Below are 21,733 nucleotides of genomic sequence, written 5' to 3'. Positions count from 1 at the left end.
ATGTTTACTCTCCCTTTGACAGTTCACAGTATCATTGTCACTGTGAATATTGTCTTTTGCACTTATTATGCAAACTTCTGATTAGAGAGGATGTCAAGGCATAGTGGCTGAGAAGCCCATATTTTTGTTCAAGCGTGCCCAGGGTTCAGTGGCCACTGAGGCCCTAGATCATTCTGGGTTCCACAAACTCGATAATAAAAATTGTCAGGCCAGGCACGGTGGCTCATGCCTGTAATCCCAGCACTTTGAGAGGCTGAGGCAGGAGGATGACTTGAGATCAGGGGTTCAAAACCAGCCTTGCCAACATGGTGAAAATACAAAAGTTAGCTGGAGCTTGGTGTCTATAATCCCAGCTACTTGGGAGGCGGAGACACGAGAATTGCTTGAATCCCTGGGGGTGGAGGTTGCAGTGAGTCAACACTGTGCCACCGCACTCCAGCCTGGGCAACAGAGCCAGACTCTGTCTCAAATAAAAAAAAATTGTCATCTTTATCACAAACTGGAGCTATTGCAATTGGATTCGTTGAGCCCCTTCTTCTAGAACACCCTCATTGTAAAAAAACAAAACAAAACTGGGGACTCTTACGGTGGAGCTGTGGCTCCGGGGGGCCATCTGGCATGTCATCAAGAAGAAAAATGCCCCTACGCCTGCAGTGACAGCACCGTCTGCTGCTCCCATCTCTCTGCAGAGATGGGATGGGATAATGCAGGCAACAGCCATGTAGTGTCAAGTTCTTCACTCAATAATTAGAACCCCAGTTCACTGGAGAGCTTCAACAAACATTTTGAGTGCCGCTTTTCTGCTGTAAATGTAGGCACTACAGAAAAGGTCATTATGAATGCCCTCAAAAAGCTTACAGTCTGATGGGAAATCAGACCTGTAACACCTAGCTACTAGAAGATGAGTGAAATCCTATGTGTGCTTGGAAGGAGGTGTTATGAAGCAGATCAGGGAAAGTACAACATTCTGGGAGGGGAGGGTGGTGGCAGAAAGCTTCACAAAAGAGGCAGCATTTGAATTGGCTCATTGAAGGGTAATGATTTCATGGGGGCAGAAGCAGTTGAGGATTCTGGCTTACTTTGAAAACACTTAAGAGGTGGAGGAGAGGCTGGGCTTGGTGACTCATGCCTGTAATTCTAGCACTTTGGGAGGCCAAGGCGGGCAGATCACCGGAGGTCAAGAGTTTGAGACCAGCTTGTCCAACATGGTGAAACCGTCTCTACTAAAAAAGAAAAGAAAAATACAAAAATTAGTCTGGCACAGTGGCACGTGCCTGTAGTCCCAGCTACTCTGGAGGCTGAGGCAGGAGAATCCTTGAACCCGGGAGGCAGAGGCTGCAGTGAGCCTAGATCATGTTACTGCACTCCAGCCTGGGCGAGAGAGCGAGACTGTCTCAAAAACAAACAAACAAACAAACAAAAAACCAAACAAGAGGTGGAGGTGATAAGCTTCCCAAATATCCTTTTGATTGATCGTTCCAAGTTGCTGGCCTTTTTTCCCAAGCTTGCACGTTTCTTAAACATTCATTCCACTGGTTTCACCTGTCTCAGATCATCTCCTTGTTCAATGCAGTGGTTCTCAGGAAAGTTTGGCCCACCAATCAGCAACATCACAATTTTCTTGTTTTTTTGTTTTTTTGAGACGGAGTCTCACTCTGTAGCCCAGGCTGGAGTGCAGTGGCACCATCTCTGCTCACTGTAACCGCCTCCCGGGTTCAAGCGATTCTCCTGCCTCAGCCTCCCGAGTAACTGGGACTACAGGTGCCTGCGACCACCTCCGGCTAATTTTTTGTATTTTTAGTAGAGACGGGGTTTCACCGTGTTAGCCAGGATGGTCTCGATCTCCTGACCTTGAGATCTGCCTGTCTTGGGATTACAGGCGTGAGCCACCGCGCCCGGCCCAACATCAGAACATCCTAGAAGCAGGAACTGGGTAGAAACGTAAATTCTTGGGCCCCAACCTAACTGCTGAATCTGAAGCTCTTGGAATTTCATCTGATAGAAATTCAAGGTTGACAACCACGGTTCTAACATGCAGGATCTTGGGAGCTGATACAGAGGCCGAGAACGATCTAGGTTGCTTTCCATGTTCCATCATGGCGAGACGCGGCTGAGGTTCCTGCCTTGACCTTCTCGTCCACGCTTCGGACGTGTGGAGCAGCCACCAAGGTGGGCTGGTGGCATTGTCCTCTTGGGCAGTTTCTTGGTCAGGATCGTGTCTGCTTGAGGGCAGAGGCGCTGGTCACAAGGCCCTGACTCAGACTCATATTTTCCCCTCAAGAGGATAGAGCCTTAGCAAAGCCGTCGCAGCTGGCTTTGGGGTAATGCTGGCCTCCTTAGTTATGCTGAGCGATGCAGCCCTCCTGAGGTCATTCGGAACGCCCGGGAGAGTGGCCACTCCCGCCCCAGAGGGGGAAGGGTGGCGGGTTTCCAAGTCCGGCTTGGTCAGGTGACCGCGGCGCGGCATACTCAGCGGCAGAAACGGAAGAACAGCGCTCCCGAGGCCGCGGGAGCCTGCAGAGAGGACAGCCGGCCCGCGCCGGGATATGTGGCCCCAGGAGCTCTCCAGGCTCGCGTTCCCGCTGCTGCTGTTGCTGCTGCTGCCGCCTCCGCCGTGCCCTGCCCACAGCACCACGCGCTTCGACCCCACCTGGGAGTCCCTGGACGCCCGCCAGCTGCCCGCGTGGTTTGACCAGGCGAAGTTCGGCATCTTCATCCACTGGGGAGTATTTTCCGTGCCCAGCTTCGGTAGCGAGTGGTTCTGGTGAGTGCGCTCCCTTATGTCTCGTCTGCCGCGCTTTTGTCCCCACCCGCAGCCTCCAGCCACCACCCAGCGGGCCTGGTTCGCCGCCTGGAACTGCCTGCACCCTCGTCGGTTTCACCTCCCCCTGCGTTACCCGTGTTTCGCACTTCCGGGTGTCGAATATGTGGTTTCCTGCCTAAGTGCTTCTGCTGGATGAACAGGGAATTTTTTTCCGTGTGACTGTTGAGTTTTTAGATACTCCTGACTCTTCAGCTTCTTCATAGTTGCGCAGATTAAGCTGTAGTTATGACACTACAACATCGAGCTACTACAGACATTCATCAGTTTGTGCAGGGGGCATCACACGAGCGGTGACCCAGGCACAATGGCCCATGGTTTTTCTGCTGCTACCTGCCGATTTACAGTCGTTCTGCCATGAAGTTATGGTTAAAACATAGTCATGAGTATGTGAAACGACTGTTCATTGAACACCATTGGCTACTTAATGTTAACATGTTACCCATGTGTGGCTCTAGGAACTTTTTAAAGAGGTTCTAGAATGGTACTCTTAACACAACCCAGTTATCATACTGCCATATGAAAGGTGCTACACAAAAATCTGTGCTTTAGATTTTACTTTGAGATCTATGTGAAAATGTGCATGTAATTTCTTAAACTGTTGCACGTCTTTTCTGACTAAATGCTACAAGTATTAAGTCCTTCAAAATAGAAATATTTTGTGTGCATATATAGAAACATACACATAATATATTCTTTTTTTTATTTTTTATTTTTTGAGACATAGTCTCTCTCTGTCGCCCAGGCTGGAGTGCAGTGTCACCATCTCGGCTTACTGCAACCTTCGCCGCCCGGGTTCAAACGATTCTCACGCCTTAGCCTCCCGAGTAGCTGGGACTACAGGCGCACGCCACCATGCCTGGCCAATTTTTTTTATTTTTTAGTAGAAACGGGGTTTTGCCATGTTGGCCAGGCTGGTCTTGAACTCCTGACCTCAGGTGATCCGCGGTGGCTCATATCTGTAATTCCAGGACTTTGGGACACACAATATATTCTTAAGTAAAATAAGGGAATCATTAAACAGTATTTATTTGAATCAACTATATACTACATAAATAGTATACATCCAAATTAACATACTATAGTAGACACAATACAGAGTATGAACTATATATTATATTAACATTACATAGTATACACAGTACCATGCTCTACTTTAGGGGTAGAAAAATTACATCTCCATTCTGTTAGGGTCTCTGCTGGGTCCAAGAATTAAATTGACATTGTGTGACTAAATTATGTGGGGAGGCTTAAAAAATAAATTTTAGCAAGGTCTGTGCAGTACTCTACCTCTTGTCTTTGAAGCTTAGGATGGTGCCTTTCCTTCTAGTACAGAGTGCCTTTCATACTGGAATTTCATCTTCTCTCCTAAGAAACAGCACAAAGGTCAAAGTGCTCTTCATGCACCTGCTATTTTTCGAGTTTCTTTACCTTTAATAATATGCCAGAATAGCATATTTTAACCCTTTCATTACAAAGAAATTGACTACCTGCAACCAGTAACCTTTCTTATTGGTAGGTCAGTTGATGTAAAAAATAAAACTAGGTAAGCTATGGAGAATTTTTCATATACTTTAAACGATTCAACTTCTAAAACAGAGACTCTTTCTTCTTATGCCAAAACATAGCTACTTCAAAAAGATGTTACAAATCTTTATTTGCATGTTTTGGGCTGTAAGGAATCTTGAGTTTATTTTGGAAATATTTTAGATTAGTGTGGTACATAATTAACAACTTTCTTCCCCCTAAATTGTATCTTATATTATCATTTTGTTCAACCATGAAGATTAGGTAAAGACATATTGGTGCCAAAGAGGATTTAACATTTGTTAACTGAGACTAGTACTATGCCAAGATAAAACAGCTAGTTTTGAGTCATTTTATTCTTTGCTATGAATCACTTCATTTTCTACAAATAAACCCATGGTTGTTTTGACCTAGAATAATAAAGATACTTCTCATACTAAACAAAATAGAGAACACATTCCTGATGATCTGCAAATGCATTAACCCTGTGGAAGATTCTTTAATTATCTGTGATTTCCCTTTGTATCCTCTGCTCCTCACTCTCAATTTGACTTTTGGGGAATCAACAGTATAGATGAGTATATGTGACTGTTCTAAATGTCTATTAAAAACCAAATATAAATGATAGACCTTTACCATAAATGCCTCTTTTCATCTCTCAGCATGAAATTCAAGTCTAGACTGTAGGGGACAGTGCAGGTTCAAATTAGATGATGCTAGGAGAAATTCCTTATTCTTGTTCAACTTTCTGAATGTCCCAGTTTCTCTTGCAGTTCAATTTAAAATGTAATGCCCGTAGTCCCAGCTACTCAGGAGGGTGAGGTGGGAGGATCGCTTGAGCCCAGGAGTTCAAGGCTGTGGTGTGGTATGATCATGACACTGCACTCCAACCTGGGTAACAGAGCAAGACCCTGTCTCAACCAATCAATTAATCAATAATAAATAAATAATAAAAATGCTTCAAGGATTTTAAACCCAACTAAAAGGTATAATAATAGGGGCTTGTTATCTCACATAACAGGAAATTTAGAGGTAGTCAGTTCATTGATGAAATCAAAGACATAGGCTCTTTCTGTCATCCTCAGCCTGGGGACTTGTCCCTTCATGGTCACAGGATGGCAGCCAGGCACCATAACTTCACACAACCCTGCCCAAAGGCAGGAAGGCCAGTGTCTCTTTTCATTAGGAGGGAAACCATTTCCACAGTCCCCAAAGTTGACTTTCCCTCAAGTTCCCTTGGCCAGCATGGATCTCACATCCCTGTCATAGCTGTAGTGGAAGCTGGGAAATTAGGTAAATACGACTTTTGCGCAGGCAAACAGCGTGCCTGCCACATAGTACGCCCTTCAATTATTTCTTCTTAGCAGAGTCTCCTGATCGTCTTGGGAAATACAGTGCTGATTATGGATTTGCTTATCCTGTAGAAATACTCGTATGAAAGGAATGGTGATAGACAAAGCAGGAGTTGGGTCAGAAATGGGGGTTGCATCTATTTCATGAGGATAGTTATTGCTGTGTTTATCTAAAATATGTAGATGTGCTTTTCCTCATGAAGTCTTGCTTACACAGTTTAGGGTCAATATACCATTGCTTAGAATGAATGCATATAGCAAGTAATTGTTGAAGGTTGAGTCCATTTATTACAATGACAGCATCTTTTTAATTTTACTTTTGCCTCCCTTTCTGTCCTGTGCCTCCAAAGTGTTCTCCACTACTGAATATAATAGATGCATGTTATGTTTTAGGATGTAGTCTTCCTTTTAGAAGTCCTAGTCACTTATGTTACAAAGGACAATGTGTAAAGACACATACTACATGTTGTGATTTAAAAGTGAAGAATTAAAAGAGAATGGGGCTGGACGTGGTGACTCATGCCTGTAATCCTAACACTTCGGGAGGCTGAAGCAGGAAGATGGCTTGAGCCCAGGAGTTTAAGACCAGCCTGGGCAACATATGGAAACCACATCTCTACAAAGAAAAAAAATAGCCAGGTGTGGTGGCACGTGCCTGTGGTCCCAGCTACTCAGGAGGCTAAGGTGAGAGGATTGCTTGAGCCCAGGAGGTAGAGGTTGCAGTGAGCCGTGATTCCACTACTGCATTCCAACCTGAGTGACAGAGTGAGACCCTGTCTTAAAAAAAAGAGAGAGAGAATGGGTAGCTGAGTTGCCTAGAATGCTGTAGTTTATGAGCTGAGTGGATATCACAGGGGGATAGGTGGAAAATGAGAGGGGGTTTAGTTTGCATAAACTGTCTTTAAAGCCAAGTCAAACTAATGGGGAAGGGAGAAAGGCAATCTGGGTCCTATCTGTGTGAGGGGTAAATGGTAAGGGGGGCTGGAGCAGTTCTTTTAAATGTGTGTGTATGTGCTGTTTATGCACTCTTTCCTTTCCTCCCCTTAGGTGGTATTGGCAAAAGGAAAAGATACCGAAGTATGTGGAATTTATGAAAGATAATTACCCTCCTAGTTTCAAATATGAAGATTTTGGACCACTATTTACAGCAAAATTTTTTAATGCCAACCAGTGGGCAGATATTTTTCAGGCCTCTGGTGCCAAATACATTGTCTTAACTTCCAAACATCATGAAGGTAAGTCAATCCAGCCTATAGAGATTGCTGACAATGGTTAAGAAATGAAAAGTTGTTTTTTTGGAAGAAAAAACTAAAGCAAGGTCTAATTTTCTCTTAGGAGCAACCATAAGTGGTGACTGGCACTTGCTTATAACTTAGGGACTGCACGTTCAACCCAAATTGAGAGATGTTAGGAATACAGAAAGGATCATACCCTCCACATAACAGAGGAAAGATGGCCACATTTTGTCACATGTATTTTGAACAATATTTCCAAGATTTACTTAAAGCTGTTTGTTGAAGGGAGTGTGGGTTGCAAGTCAAAGTTCATCATTGGAATTGCACTCTTTCCTTCCCTTTCTCTGTAATGCATCCTGTGAATGCATCATGGGGGTTATACTGCTATAGTCTTGCATCATTACAATACACCCGGCTGCACTTTTAGCCAACTCTTAGATGGCCAAATGGTGCAAATAGTGGATGAACTGATAGTGATGAAAGTGCCCCAGATCACCTGGAGGGAAAAGGATTGTGGTTTCCAGGATTGTGTAATGGTTTCCAGAAAAACCAGAGGTGGTAGAAGAATATCTAAACCCCCACACAGTAGTCCTATTTTAATAGAATGGATTCCACCCATTACCACTCCAGTATTTGTAAGGCCAGGGAAGCATTAACAAATTGTTCTTGTTCCAACTGCTTGTTCATTCATTAGTTTCTTTTGCATGATCATCTTTGCCTTGGTATAAAAAAATTTGCACTGGATGTGGTCGCTCATGCCTGTAATCCCAAAACTTTGGGAGGCTGAGGAAGGAGGATCATTTGAGCCCAGGGGTTCAAGACCAGCTTGGGCAACATAGTGAGACCCTGTCTCTACAAAAACAAACAAACAAAAAAAACTAAAAAATTAGCGTGGTGGTGTGTCTCTGTAGTCCCAGCTACTTGGGAGGCTTAGGTTGGAGGACTGCTTGAGGCTGCAGTGAGCGGAGATAGGGCCACTACAGTCTAGGTGGCAGAAGGAGATCCTGTCTCAAAAAAAAAAAAAAAAAAAAAAAAAAAAACTTTGCCTTATTGTTTTCTCCAGGGATGGGATGGGAATAGGAGAGGAGAACCAACACAAAAAATCTGGAATGATCGTAGGATGTTTTTCCCTTTGGCCACATTCTGGTAGCTTCATGATTTTCTCCTGTAGATATTTATCCTGCTGAGATGAATGTCTATCAAGTGTATTTGCTTGAGAACATGCTGATTTCCTGATGTCTAGGAACTTTCCCAAGCTGTATGGCACGAAACATTACATAGTGAGTTTACTTAATAAAAATTATTCATCAAACTGTGAGGAGAGATGATGTAGCCCACATGTATACATTTTCTGGGACCCATGTTGTCAGATGTTTTCATTGCTTATGGAAAATGCATACTAAGCTCAGGAAGGAACGTCGCAGTGTGAGCTTATGGTGGTGATATTCAGATGAAGACTCATGTGGTTTTAGTACTGTCTGACATTAGGGCCTGTCAAGTTGAATAACTTTGAATGTGACTTTAGATATCAACACTGCTCTGAAGCTTACCACAGAAATTATAGGAACAAGAGTGAGCTGTTTTAAAAAGCTTGTTAAAATGAATCTAAGGCTAGGTGCAGTGGCTCACATCTATAATCCCAACACTTTGGGAGGCCAAGGAAGGAGGATTGCTTGAGGCCAGGAGTTTGAGACCAGCCTAGGCAGCAAAGTGAGACCCTGTCTCTGAAAAAATAGACAAAATTAGCTGGGCGTGGTGGAGTACACACCTGTAGTCCTAGCTACTTGGTAGGCTGAGGTGGGAGGATCACTTGAGCCCAGGAGGTTGAGGATGCAGTGAGCCAAGTTCGCACCACTGAACTCCAGCCTGGGTGACAGAGCCAGAACCTGTCTCAAAAAAAAAAAAAAAAAAAAAATCAAAAGTATGAGTCATTCTTAGACTTGTTCTAATTTACCAGGAGTAAAATGTTTCACCAAATGTACCTTATAAATGTCTATTCTCAAAGATTCTTTTAGATTTTAGTGGAATAGTAACAATGTACTTAAGTCTCTAGGCACTGATGAAATTTTTGAGGCTTTCATATTTATTATGTTTTAAGTATCTCAGTTTATATATCTCTTCTAAAATTTTTATATAGAACAATCAGTAATCTAAATGCAAATTCCTTTAAAAACGAACCACTTCTAAGTGTTTGTATAAAGGTATACATTGTTTTTCTTATCTATGTAGTTGGTAGACTATTTGCTTTTGGGTAATTTTATTAAAGAGGAACATCCAAGCTTATGATTTTATAGTAGGATGAGATTATATGTGGTGAGTATATTTTAAAGTATAGAACTATTGGGAAATAGTAGGGTTTTTTTTGCCCCTATGGTTAAATAAATAATCAGGCTAAAAGAGATTTGCTATACATGGATCACCAGTGTTCTAAGAATCACAGTATAATAAAATAATCCTAAAACTAAGCAGTAGACTTCAAGCTTTGGTTTAGACGACACTAAGAATCTTGCAGGAGTGCATCTCAGGATCTTCATAATAAATAGTGGTAGTCATCATTTAGCATGGTACATGTATATGTTCCCATCTTACTTGTGAGCTGCTATTGTTGATTGTTTATACCTTGTGCTAGCAGTTGGCTGAAGACATAGCAGAGAGCACTGCAGACATGATGCAATCCCTCAAGGACCTTAAAATCTAAGAGGGAAAATACTGGAGATAGATCAGACCATACAGTGATATACCCCAAAAGTTGCTTTTAAAAACCTCAGTCTCACCTTGTTTAAATTCTCACTTCTCATATAAAGGAACGATATATGCCATGAAAAAATGGCCATAAAACAGTCATTTGTAGGAGCAGGTATTTATATATCGCATGTACTATGTGATTTGTTTGGGCATTTGTGTGGGTTGAAATTTACTAAAATAAAGTTGACATGCTTACAAGGGTTTTCACTATAATTTTCTAGGCTTTACCTTGTGGGGTTCAGAATATTCGTGGAACTGGAATGCCATAGATGAGGGGCCCAAGAGGGACATTGTCAAGGAACTTGAGGTAGCCATTAGGAACAGAACTGACCTGCGTTTTGGACTGTACTATTCCCTTTTTGAATGGTTTCATCCGCTCTTCCTTGAGGATGAATCCAGTTCATTCCATAAGCGGCAATTTCCAGTTTCTAAGACATTGCCAGAGCTCTATGAGTTAGTGAACAACTATCAGCCTGAGGTTCTGTGGTCGGATGGTGATGGAGGAGCGCCGGATCAATACTGGAACAGCACAGGCTTCTTGGCCTGGTTATATAATGAAAGGTGTGTATGCTATGAGATTGCTGCACTTACCCTCCACGTTCCTAATATATTTCTAACATTTTAATTCCTTCACCTCTTGAAATATTTCATTTTAAGTCATTGGTGGTATGGGGGGAGAAAATCATTGTAAATAATACTTATTAGATATATCACTATGTACTCAACATAATCAAGGGTAAATAAATCAGGAGTAAAATCCAACTCAGTGGTCTGATTTTGAGATCAGACTAAAAATCACAGGATCAAGAACTTTGAAGGTGTTAATTTTGTGGGTCCCCCCTTTTTCTATCCTACCCTGGTCCTTTATGGCCTCTATTCTGGGACAACTCTGTTTCTTCATCACTATTTCTGATTATGTGCTTCTGAATCCTGCTGACTGCTTCTTTTTATCTTCTTACCTTTTGGTCATCTTTGCTGCCCAGCCAATGTCACCCTTGTTTGTCTCCTCTTTTCCTTCATTGCAGCATTTTCACTTTCTCCAGTTTTTTCCTATTGCTTCCTGGTATGTTCAAGGCTGCCCTATTAGAACAGGGAGTTCTGATTAAACTCCTCCATTAGGCTTAAACTATATGGACCAAATTTGCATGTATACTAGAAAGCACTGGGTATTGTGCTATGAAGTCAAGCAACCTTCTGCTTGCACTTCCTGGGCCCACAAAGGGCACAAATACAAATATTCTGAAGAACTCTTGATACTTAAAACCGCAGTGTGTCCAGGTACTCCTTCCAAGGGAAAAAACTGGGAGCCATCACTTTAATTTGTGACTCAAAACTGTCCCCTCTATGTGGCATGGATTTCCCTCTAAAATATGACACCTGCTATGATAAGTAATGTTGTGGGGATATTTCACATGACATCAACAGTCGAATTTTCTGAGATTTTTCAACATTAGGCACAATGGTAAGAGAAAGAGAAAGGCTAGACTACATGTATGAGATCATTGAATCATTGAAAGAAAAGTGTCTTGGGTATAAATTCAGTTTTGGCTACCATTTACAATATGGAAGGGAGCTTAAAATATTCATATAATACTCTTATGAGTGCTATATGTGCTGGGTACCGGGCTAAATGTTTTACATAACTTATTTTTGTTCTAATCATAGATGAGGAAATTCATTATTCAGAGGAGTCAGGTAACTTGCTCTAGGTCTGGGAGCTAGAAAGTGACAAAGCCAGAACTCCAATCAACTCAGGTCTGTTTGACTTCAAAACCATGGGCTTTCCACCGTAATATGCCATGGTCCCTTTTCAGAATTATATTTCAATTACATGTCTTTTCAGTGACATTTCTTTTTGTATAAAAAGCTTATACCTTTTGTTTTAAAGAATTGTATGTCTCATTTCAGCCCAGTTCAGGACACAGTAGTCACCAATGATCGTTGGGGAGCTGGTAGCATCTGTAAGCATGGTGGCTTCTATACCTGCAGTGATCGTTATAACCCAGGACATCTTTTGCCACATAAATGGGAAAACTGCATGACAATAGACAAACTGTCCTGGGGCTATAGGAGGGAAGCTGTAATCTCTGACTATCTTACAATTGAAGAATTGGTGAAGGTACAGTAAAATGTCTGGTGGCTATTAACATAATATTCTTAATAGTGTGGTCATGTAGGAATTATTTCTTATATGGCTCAACGGCCTATAAATATAGGACATTGTTCAATCCTGTGTTTGTTCTTCTAGGCAGTGACTATATATACATGTATAAATATATAAATGCAACATATTAGCACATTAAAGATGGAATTATTTTATTTATCTAAAAACATTATTCTTAATTTTTTAGCAACTTGTAGAAACAGTTTCATGTGGAGGAAATCTTTTGATGAATATTGGGCCCACACTAGATGGCACCATTTCTGTAGTTTTTGAGGAGCGACTGAGGCAAATGGGGTCCTGGCTAAAAGTCAATGGAGAAGCTATTTATGAAACCCATACCTGGCGATCCCAGAATGACACTGTCACCCCAGATGTGTGGTAAGTCATTCTTGTTACCAAGTATTCTTTTATAAAGGAAGAGATTTAAAATTTATCAGACATATAAAGAAGAGTAGGATAAAAAGAGAAATTGGATGAATTCCTACATATACAAAGCACTTTCCAAACTTTGCTTACTCTAATATAAAGAGAAGGGGAAGAATTTGCATGTTTTGAAACATTTATTGTTTATCAGATTGAGCTTACATCATTTCTAGGTATCTCCCAGTGGTGGACAAATTTTGGCTGAAAGTACTCAGCTCTTAGAAAAATTGTAAGCCATTCAGACCAATGAAAAATGCTGAATGGTTAGTCTAAAACGGAGATTACTGTTTAACCAGTTCTGTAAATTCTGACTTTTGCAGATGTTGCATCCTATGAAATTAGCAAACAAGAGGTACCCAATGGCAGAGAAAATGTTAGATTAAAAATGAGTCAAAATAGGGAGGGTTCAGGGAAGATGCTTCTCTCTGAGCTTGAGGAGGTTCTGTGTGTCAATGAGTACCTGAATCTGACTCCACAAATATGACAGTTTCTGATATGGTTTCTTCACATATATAAAATAAGATGAGTATTGGCAAAGTTCTAAAAATTCGCTTTCAGTTGCCACCTGAGTACTGCCTGATCAAATAGGAACCGAAAGATTAGACTAATTGTTCTTCAGTCTACTTGACTTATGACTTAAAACATTATCAACCCATTGAATAAAATGAAGTAAGGCAATCTGGACAGAGCAAATAATTGTGGAATTTTAAAATGTTGATCTGGGAGAAGCCATAATGAGAACTCAATACCAATCTCTCATGTGACAGAGGATAGTACAAATCTGGTTTTGGAATTTGCTTCTGTACTTACATTTGAATATGTGGGTATCTGATCTGGGACTTCACAATCATTAACCATTATTCTATTGTGTTTATTTCAATAAATAAACATAAAAGCTAACTATTTAATGTGGCTTATAAAGCTGTGAGTCTGACTCCTACCAATTTCCCTGCCGCTGAGTGGTCCTGCTCTCCCTCCTCACCATAGGAGCCTTCTTCCCCCCAGGTTCATCGTGCCCACCTTCTTGCAGTCACCTACAGACTCCCAGGTCAACCCTTAAAATCCTTTGAGAGAGTAGCCCTGGCTTGCTGTCCCTGTCCCCAGAACTACTCTTCACATAATTCTTAGAGATGTAAATTTCTATTCACAGTTCTGATTACCTGCACCTCCTGTCTTCTAGGGATCTTGTCTGCTTGACCTTTGTTACCTGTTCCTTTGCATTATCAATATACAAGATCATATTGGTAATGCAAAGTTGAACTTCTTACTCAACACTTCCACTTGGATGCATAGCATCTTAGACCTGTACGTCCACAACTGGCGTCCTGAGTTTTAGATTTTTGCTGTAACTAGCTCCACCCACGGTCTTCCCCATCTCAGTTAATGGCAGCTTTATCCTTTAGGTGGTTGTCAGACCAAAAACCTTGGTGTCCTTAACTTCCCTTTCTTTTATAATCATACTTTAGACTTTGCATTACCAATAACTGAACCCCCTCCATGGCTCCAGTTTGAAGGATTCTGCCGTCTACCTACCACTTCTTATATTTTGGCTCACTCTGCATGGCACTTCGGCTTCCAAAGGGAATCTATAATCCAGTGATCATACTATCTTTTAATCCTATCATCTTTTCTCTGTCTTTTTCCTTATCTGGGACAGATTCTGTGGCCCATCACTGTAACTAATCTATTGCATACACCAACCCCTGAACTGTCGCTCCCTCTGCCATACTCACTTGACAGAACGTCAATTTTACATTCAGATCTACTTATTCCATGCCTGCTCCTGGACAGCTAACTGTTAACTATGGAAACACACACACACACACACACATGCACCCAGACACATACAATGTAAAATTATCTCATTTTTGGCTTTAAGGTCAACCCTTGTGTCCTGATCCCATTGCAAATCATCCACCCAAGGATTGTTATAGCAATTCTCCCCTTTCACTCAATTTCACTTGCATTTCTAGCGATCTTCCCATTTCTCTCCTTTTCTTTGTAGTAAAACGTCTTGAAAGGATTGTTTTCACTTGCTATCTCCAATTCCTTGCTACAATTTTTCTCTTGAACCCACTCTGGTTGAGCTTTCACCCCCACACTCCAGAATTGCTCTTCTCAAGGCCCACAATAACATCTGCCTTGCCAGTTCCAGTGATGAGTCCCCAGTGCTCATTTTCTTAACTTACTGGCAGTGTCTGCCTCAGTTGATCACTGTCTCTCCTGGTGTTCATCGTACCTGTTGGCTCTTCCTTCTTAGTTAGTTCCTTTGCCGATTTCATCTCATTTTTCCAACCTCTAAATCTTGAAGTGCCCTGAGGTTTAGTCTTTGGACTTCTATTCTTCTCTATTTATCTTTTTTTTTTTTTTTTTTTTTTGAGGGCACTGGTGCGATATCGGCTCACTGCAACCTCCGCCTCCCGGGTTCAAGCGATTCTCCTGCCTCAGCGTCTCGAGTAGCTGGGATTACAGGTGCCCGCCACCATGCCTGGCTAATTTTTTTGTATTTTTAGTAGAGACGGGGTTTCACCATGTTTGGCCAGGCTGGTCTCGAACTCCTGACCTCAGGTGATCCACTTGCCTCAGCCTCCCAAATTGCTGGGATTACAGGCATGAGCCACTGTGTTTATCTTAATGTCCCAGGTGATCTTATCCATTTTCATGGCTTTAAATGCCATATTGGTGATCTCCACATTTCTATTTCCAGTGCAGACCTCTTTCTGAATTCCAGCCTCATTAACTTTCCACTCCTCATTTTCACTTAGATGCATAGCATCTTAGACCTGTACATCCAGAACTGAAGTCCTGAGTTTTAAAATTTTGCTATCAACTAGCTCCACCCACGGTCTTTCCCATCTCAGTTAATGGCAGCTTCATCTTTTAGGTGGTTGTCAGGCCCAAAACCTTGAAGCCCTTAGTTTCTCCTTCTTTTATAGTCACAGCCAACCAATTAGCAGATATCATCCTCTGTATCTTTGAAATATATTCAGAATCTGACCACTTCTCATCCTCTCTGTGGCAACCCTCATCCTTTTAGTTTCCATTGTCTCGCCCCTGCCTGGATTATTTCAGTAGCTTCTTAACAGGTCTCTATTTCTATCTACCCTTTAACCTATTCACCACAAAGCAATCAAGGTAACTTTTAAATAATAATGCCACTTCCGTGGTCACATTTCTACAACGGCTTCCAGTCTCACAGAGAAGGCCAGGTCCCAAAGATGCTTACAAGGGCCTATAAAATCTGGCTCCTTATCGCCTCTCTGATCTTATCTGCCATCATCCTCCCCTACTTCCTCTCCTTCAGCCACTCTGCCTTCCTTGCTATTGCATCAACAGGCAGAGCACACTCTTGCATTGGGGCTCCTGCACTTGTCATTCTGTCTGGAAGCCTTTCTCCAGACGCTCCCGTGGCACTCCTATGGCGCTCCCATGATTCTCTTCCATGCCACCTCTAAGAAGTCTTCCCTGACTATTTAAAATAACACTCCCAGGCCCCTCCTTTCCTACCTAGCATGCCCTGTCCTTCTAACCTGGCTTGTTTTCTCCATAGCGTTTAATCAACACCTGACATATTTGTTCATTCTAATTTCTCCCACTAGAATGTAAGCCCATGAGGACAAGGACTTTGTTCAATGTTGTATATAGCTCTAAAACAGTGTCTAGCATTTTAAGATTTCAATAAGTATTTCCTGAGTAATTAAATGAATAAATGAATGAATTCCATTTTTTTTTTTTTGTCTACAGCACACTTCACTTACCTTCTTCTTTGTTCTCATTCATCCTTTAAATCTCAGATTAAATGTTATATTCTTGGAGAGGCTTCTTTCTGATGTTCTAATCTAAAGAGATCCTTTTGTTATAATCTCTCAATTTCCTTTTCTTTCATAGTGCTTATCAGAACTCACACTTTCATATTATTTGTGTGATTATTTAGTGTCTGCTTTCCCCACTCTAGTCTAAGCTCCGTAAGAACAAGGACTATGTGTGTTTTGTTTTTTATTGTAACCCTAATAGTGAGCACAGTACTAGGCACAGAATTGACACATGCATATCTTGTCTTGTTGAATGAATGGATGAATATAAAAATTTGAATAACACATGAAAAGCCATGAAGCTCTTGCATCCTGCCCCCTTAGCTCATCTCCCTCCCCTTTTCAGCTCCATGAGAGCAGTCTGATGAAGAGGAATGCTAGCTCAGGAAAATCTTTGTCTTCCAAGAACTTCCTTTTGGTCTTGGGGGAGGAAGGTGCTTTTTTATACCACCATGGGGCTATTTTTCCTTCCCTTCTATTAATGGGGACATTGTGGAAGTATCTCTGTAAAATAATTCCAGATTATTCCTGATCCATAAATAATGAGAAACATGGGATGTAACTTGTTACTATGCTTTTTATTTTTTCCTTTTAATCAGGTACACATCCAAGCCTAAAGAAAAATTAGTGTATGCCATTTTTCTTAAATGGCCCACATCAGGACAGCTGTTCCTTGGCCAGCCCAAAGCTATTCTGGGGGCAACAGAGGTAAGAGGGAATTTTACCTTGTTCCTTTAAGTTGCTGATTAGAACATCTTGATGCAAACATAACTTTTAACTTTAAGGGGAGCCTTATATCTGTTTCTCTTATACCTCATAAGAGTAATTGTAAATGAGCTCCGGCCAAGTGTTGTGGCTCACACTGTAATTCCAGCACTTTGGGAATATGAGGCAGGAGGATGTCTTGAGGGCAGAAGTTTGAGACTAGCCTGGGCAACATAGCAAGACTCCTCTCTACAAATTTTTTTTTTTAAACTTAGCTGAGCATGATGGCACGCACCTGTAGTCCTAGTTACTCAGGAGGCTGAGGCAGGAGGATTGCTTGAGCCCAGTAGGTCAAGACTACAGTGAGCTATGATTACACCACTTCAGCCTGTCTCTGAAAAAATAAAATAAAATAAAATAAAATAAAATGAATTTCACCAATGACAGTGTTTGGTCAGAATCTTTGAAACTTTTTGTTTCCCAGAAAACTAAGCTGATAAAACAGCTACAGTATCTCTATGCATATCACTGTAAAATAGACATTATTGTTCACAGTCATTCTACATTGTTCAAGTTCATTGCATGCATCCAAAATGATTCTTCTCATAAAACTAGAATTCGGATGCTTTCCCTGACACCCCACCCCGGAACATATCTGAATACAAGATGTCATGACTTTATTATTTTATGTTTATAAAACATTTTGGAGAAAGTCAGAGATTAATCTAACTGTTGTAACCACCAGATCTGGCATTGAGTTCATTCTAATATATTTTATAACTTATTTTTTTAAATAAATTATCCCTTTGGAGGTGAATTGTCCATATGGGGGTTCTCCTTGCATCACCTTTCTGCATTTCATTTATAATACATGTGGTTGATGAGGCAGGAAGAAGATGAGTTCAAATCTAATGTTTAATTACAGCTTAGCAGCCCAGGTATGATACTGATTATATTTTTATTTTATCTATGTTCTTTTTGGTGCCAATTAACATCATTATTTAAAAGCTCATGGGCTTTGTTTTTGTATTGATCCACCTGAGAAGCAAAGTTTTAGGTTCAAAATAACCCTAGAATATGTAGAGAACTTATTTGAATTTGCTTAGTATAGTAAGACTAAGAATATGAAACAATTACGGTAATAATTGATCAAATTTATGTCTTATTGATTAGTGGAGGTTATTAGAAAATCTGGGGGAGGAACGCTGAGTAGATACTTGGGCAGACTCTGGTTTCAGAGACATTTTCTGCTCCTGATCCTCTCTTCAGTATTTTCTCCACTCTGACACTCCATTCAGCCTTGAAAACTCTCCTTCCCCAATGCCTGCACACTTCTATTTCCCTCTTGAGAGTAAAATAGAATCAAGAATATAGAGGCAAGATACATATACTCAATTGGATGAATAGTGATTGTGAATCACTAAATAAAGGTAAAAATGAATCTGTCTACATTTTTTTTGAACTACTAATCACTTCTTCTCAATAGAAAGTGGGTGAGATAAAGAGATGAATTTGGAGACATTTGCATGTATGTTTTTAATTTCAGGTGAAACTACTGGGCCATGGACAGCCACTTAACTGGATTTCTTTGCAGCAAAATGGCATTATGGTAGAACTGCCACAGCTAACCATTCATCAGATGCCATGTAAATGGGGCTGGGCTCTAGCCCTAACTAATGTGATCTAAAGTGCAGCAGAGTGGCTGATGCTGCAAGTTATGTCTAAGACTAGGAACTATCAGTTTTCTATAATTGTAGCACATGGAGAAAGCAAATGTAAAACTGGATAAGAAAATTATTTTGGCAATTCAGCCCTTTCCCTTTTTCCCACTAAATTTTTTCTTAAATTACCCATGTAACCATTTTAACTTTCCAGTGCACTTTGCCATTAAAGTCTCTTAACATTGATTTGTTTCCATGTGTGACTCAGAGGTGAGAATTTTTTCACGTTAGAGTAGCAAGGAATTGGTGGTATTATGGACTGAAATGAAAATTTTATGTTGAAGCCATATCCCCCGTGATTATATAGTTATGCATCACTTAACATGGGGATATTTTCTGGGAAATGCATTGCTAGTCAGTTTTTTTTTGTGCCAACATCATAGAGTATATTTACAAAATCCTAGATGGCAGAGCCTACTACACACCTAATGTGTATGGTATAGACTGTTGCTCCTAGGCTACAGACATATACAGCATGTTACTGAATACTGTAGGCAATAGTAACACAGTGGTATTTGTATATCTAAACATATGGAAACATAGAGAAGGTACAGTAAAAATACGGTAAAATACATGGTGCACCTGCATAGGGCACTTACCATGAATAGAGCTTACAAGACTGGAAGTTGCTCTGGGTGAGTCAGTGAGTGAATGTGAAGGCCTAGACCATTATCGAACACTACCAGACTTTATAAATACTGTATGCTTAGGCTACACTACATTTATAGAAAATGTTTTTCTTTCTTCAATTATAAATTAACATAAGCATACTGTAACTTTCAAACTTTTTAATTTTTAAAATCTTTTTGGCTCTTTTGTAATAACACTTAGCTTAAAACATAAACTCATTGTGCAAATGTACAAAAATATTTTCTTTCTTTATATTCTTATTCTATAAGCCTTTTTCTATTTTTAAAATTTTTAACTTTTTACTTTTACAGAAACACACACATTAGCCTAGGCCTACATGGGGTCAGGATCATCAATGTCACTGTCTTCCATCTCCACATCTTGTCCTGCTTAGAAGGTTTTCAGGGGCAATAATACCCATGGAGCTGTCATCTCCTATAACAATGCCTTCTTCTGAAAGACCTCTTGAAGGACCTGCCTTATGCTGTTTCACAGTTATTTTTTTTTAAAGTAGAAGTACACTCTAAAATAATGACAAAACATATAGCACAGTAATACATAAACCAGTAACCTAGCTGTTTATTATCAGGTATTATATACGTTACATCATTTTATGTGCTAGATTTTTATATGACTGGCAGCACAGGTTTGTTTATACCAGCATCACCATAAACAACGTGATTAACGTGTTGTGCTACCATATGATGGCTATGATGTCACTAGGTGATAGGAATTTTTAGCTCCATTATAATCTTACGGCACCACCAATATATATGCAGTCCAGTATTGACTGAAAAGTTGTTATGTGGTACATGGCTATATTTCGAAATAGGGCCTTTGAAGAGGTAACCAAGGTTAAGTGAGGTCATAAGGGTGGGGCCCTAAAGCCAATAGGACTGATGTCCTTATAAGAAGGGGAAGACACACCAGGGATACAAGTGCACAGAGGAAAGGCCGTATAAAGACAGCGAGAAGGTGCCATCTGCAAGTCAAGGAGAGAAGTCTTTGAAGAAACCAGATCTGCTGATACCTTGATCTTGGATTTTCAGCCTCCAGAACTGTGAGAAAATAAATTTCTGTTGTTTAACCTGAGTAGAGGTTGTGTTTTCTATTCCCATTTGCTGCGAGGTATGTTTACCAAAGGCTGTTTGAGTTTGTGACTGTAGTGGGTCAAATAGTGTTCCCCAATAATTTATGTCCACCTGGAACCTCAGAATGTATTCTCACTTGGAAATCATGTCTTTGCAGATATAATAGGTAAGTATTGAGGTAAGCTCATATTGGATATGAGTAGGTTCTAAATCCAATGACAGTATCCTTATAAATGACAGAAAAAGGCACAGAGACAGAAGGCCATGTGATGACTAGGCAGAGATTGGAGAGGGAGCATGGCCCTGCTGACACCTTGATTTTGGATTTCTAGCCACCAGAAGTGTGAGAGAATAAATTTCTCGTTTTAAGCCACTTATGGAGTGGTAATTTGTTACAGCCGCTCTAGGAAACGAATATGATTGATTATGCCAGGTGAACTTTTTATGATGATTATATGAGCCAATGACGCAAGTATGAAGAGTTGTAGTTTCTGTGAAAGCCAAGTTAAATACTTTGGAAAGACTAGATAAAAGTTTGTTGACTTTAAAAATAATAATAATAAAAAAGCTACTGGTTAATTGTGGGCAAAATGTTCTAAAAGACTGGGGAAAAATATAGTAAAAATCTTCAAGAATTCTGCATCTCTGGTTCACACCTATGTAATGTAATGCATGTAATTTGTACAAGAAAGATAATTAGATTACAAGCTCCAGCTTGTAATCCCAGCTACTTGAGAGGCTGAGGTGGGAGGATCCTTGAGGCCAGGAATTCAAGAAAGACAATTAGAGAACGTCTATCAGCAGACCTATATGGGAAGGCAGCTATGCTGTACCACTGTATCACCAACAGCCCAACTGAGTAGACCTCCACTAAAAGGTTAGAAAAAACCTGGATCCTATCGTAAATAAGTGGTAAATATAGAATAAAGTTAAAATGTCCATATATGTATTTTTTATGACACCCTGATTTAAATAACTTTTTAGATTAACCAAACAACTAAAGGTTTCTGATGAGAGGGCTCCTGCTGTCCTATTAGAAGGCAGATTTGTACTAAGACCAATTAACTTTATTTTTATATTTATTCATTTTTTGAGACAGAGTCTTGCTCTATCACCCAGGCTGGAGTGCAGTGGCATGATCTCAGCTCACTGCAACCTCCACCTCCCAGGTTCAAGCAATTCTCCTGCCTCAGCCTCCCAAGTAGCTTTAAATGTAGTTTTTACCTTGTCATCTCTTCCACTGCCGCAATTAAACAGATGCATATGATTCCAGGAGATAATTTTCAGCTGATCAAATTTGTATCCTTACAAGGCCACACCTGTTTAGTCTCAAATTTTCCCTGGATGGAATCCTGGGTTAATTTTGTTGGAAGAGATGTGTGCCCATTACACACTCATTCCCTAATTTCCCAAAATGCTATTTTTCATTTACCCCATTAAAAATGAGAATATCATATTTTGTCAAATTTTGAAAAGAAGCATATTCCCTCCTCTCTACCACTTTTTT

General features: G+C 40.5%; 1 protein-coding gene across 1 annotated transcript; it reads left to right on the top strand.

The window, feature by feature from the left end:
• The first annotated feature begins 2,460 nt into the window (after positions 1 to 2,460).
• FUCA2 (alpha-L-fucosidase 2) lies at positions 2,461 to 20,218 on the top strand. The gene is made up of 7 exons (XM_032160789.2): positions 2,461 to 2,764; positions 6,748 to 6,935; positions 9,902 to 10,241; positions 11,589 to 11,799; positions 12,032 to 12,222; positions 16,679 to 16,787; positions 18,331 to 20,218. Exons 1-7 carry the CDS (start codon positions 2,547 to 2,549, stop codon positions 18,469 to 18,471), a joined length of 1,398 nt encoding a protein of 465 aa, XP_032016680.1. The 5' UTR covers positions 2,461 to 2,546; the 3' UTR covers positions 18,472 to 20,218.
• The last annotated feature ends 1,515 nt before the right edge of the window (positions 20,219 to 21,733 follow it).

Source organism: Hylobates moloch, unplaced genomic scaffold (assembly GCF_009828535.3).
Source record: "Hylobates moloch isolate HMO894 unplaced genomic scaffold, HMol_V3 SCAFFOLD_2, whole genome shotgun sequence".
NCBI classification, from domain to species: Eukaryota; Metazoa; Chordata; class Mammalia; order Primates; family Hylobatidae; genus Hylobates; species Hylobates moloch.
This window is presented reverse-complemented; position numbering and strand designations above follow the sequence as displayed.